The sequence below is a fragment of the Drosophila rhopaloa genome, unplaced genomic scaffold (assembly GCF_018152115.1).
Source record: "Drosophila rhopaloa isolate 14029-0021.01 unplaced genomic scaffold, ASM1815211v1 contig_155, whole genome shotgun sequence".
In the NCBI taxonomy this organism is placed as follows: Eukaryota; Metazoa; Arthropoda; class Insecta; order Diptera; family Drosophilidae; genus Drosophila; species Drosophila rhopaloa.
Genome location: NW_025335034.1, coordinates 12413487 through 12415181, shown reverse-complemented (window position 1 = coordinate 12415181; position 1695 = coordinate 12413487). Strand labels below are relative to the sequence as shown.

General features: G+C 42.5%; 1 protein-coding gene across 1 annotated transcript; it reads left to right on the top strand.

Annotated features, from left to right (window-relative positions):
- The first annotated feature begins 553 nt into the window (after positions 1-553).
- Positions 554-889, top strand: LOC123037284 (histone-lysine N-methyltransferase SETMAR-like). The gene has a single exon (XM_044457348.1). It carries the CDS (start codon positions 554-556, stop codon positions 887-889), a length of 336 nt encoding a protein of 111 aa, XP_044313283.1.
- The last annotated feature ends 806 nt before the right edge of the window (positions 890-1695 follow it).

Sequence of the window (1695 nt, the reverse complement as noted above, 5' to 3'; positions counted from 1 at the left end):
ATTCTTTAAAACCTTGTAAGGAACTGTGAATATAAGATTAGGTATCAGTATTTCGTTATTTGACAGAAATTGTCGTAACTCTTTAGTACTCACTACATGTGTACACAACTTTTAAGGACATCCGGACATCGGCCCTGGAAGGCCGAACAAATGTTCCTGCATCTGCAGTCATGAAACAACGTCAACGGCCATGACGTATCAGATTATCAAATATCTCTTTTCCGCTTTTTTTGGTTTTTGAATTTGGCAACTTTGTGCAAAGCGCTACATATCGGTATCGGGCAATGCTATATATCGATTGAAAGGTCTTGACATAATCTACAAAACGACGCTATTCATAAAAAGTTTGGTTATTGCGTTGAAAAGTTATACATGTGTAAACATGGAGTTCGCTAGCGCCGAAATTCGCGCTGTTTTAAAGTTTTCCTTTGTTAAAGGTAAATCCGCTAGAGAAACATTCCGTGAGACTAATGGTGTTTTAGGGGATGGTACTCTATCACTTCGAATCGCGGAGGAATGGTTTCGACGATTCTGAGCCGGTGAAAACGACATCATGGTTAAGCCAGCTTGCGGAAGACCTGTGACGACGAATACCGGTCAAATCATGGAAAACATCGAGCTAGACCGGCATGTGACATCTCGTGACATCGCCGAGAAGATAGGAGTTAGTCACCAAACAATTTTAAACCATCTGAAGAAGGCTGGATACAAAAAAAAACTGGATGCTTGGGTGCCGCATGATTTGACGCTAAAAAAACTGGTGGACATAATCAACGCCTGCGATATGCCGCTGAAACGGAATGAACTCGACCCAGTTTTGAAGCCGATGGTGACTGGCGACGAAAAATGGATCACATACGACAATATCAAGCGAAAACGACGTGGTTGAAGGCCGGTGAATCGTCAAAAACAGTGGCATTTGTTGGGATTGGAAGGGAATCATACACTTTGAGCTACTCCCATATGGCCAGAAACTTAATTCTACCATCTACTGCGAACAACTGGACTGCTTAAAGCTGCCGATCGACCAGAAGCGACCAGAATTGGCCAACAGGAAGGGTGTACTGTTTCACCAGGATTTTATCGCATCCACCATATAGCCCGGACATAGCGCCAAGTAACTACCACCTGTTCCTGTCCATGCCCTTACTGGTGTAAAGTTGGGCTCAAAAAAGGGTTGTGAAAAGTGGCTGTCAGAGTTTTTCCCAAATAAGGAGAGGGAAGTTTCTACGTGGGGGGTATTATGAAGTTTCCGTCTTAATGAAAACACATTATCGAACAATACGGCGCATATTTTAGCTAAGTCCGTTCACTGTATCAATTTTTATAAAGCATTGAATAAAAAACAAAGAAGCGGAAGGGAGTTATTTGACAACCTAGCATTTGCATGACTGTCTCTGTCGCATAAGAAACAAAGCAAGATGCCTAATTTTTATTATACCCGTTACTCGTAGAGTAAAAGGGTATATTGTATTCGTGCAAAAGTATGTAACAGGTAGAAGGAAGCGTTTCCGACCCTATAAAGTATATATATTCTTGTTCAGGATCACTAGCCGAGTCGAACTAGCCATGTCCGTCTGTCCGTCTGTCCGTCTGCCTGTCCGTCTGGCTGTCCGTATGAACGCTGAGATCTCGGAAACTATAAAAGCTACAAGATTGGCATTTTGCATGTAGATTTGAGGAGTTCCTACGCAG

What these genes read in the sequence shown, in the direction of transcription:
- LOC123037284 (XM_044457348.1), top strand. Translation starts at nt 554, where the DNA reads ATGGTTAAGCCAGCTTGCGGAAGACCTGTGACGACGAATACCGGTCAA.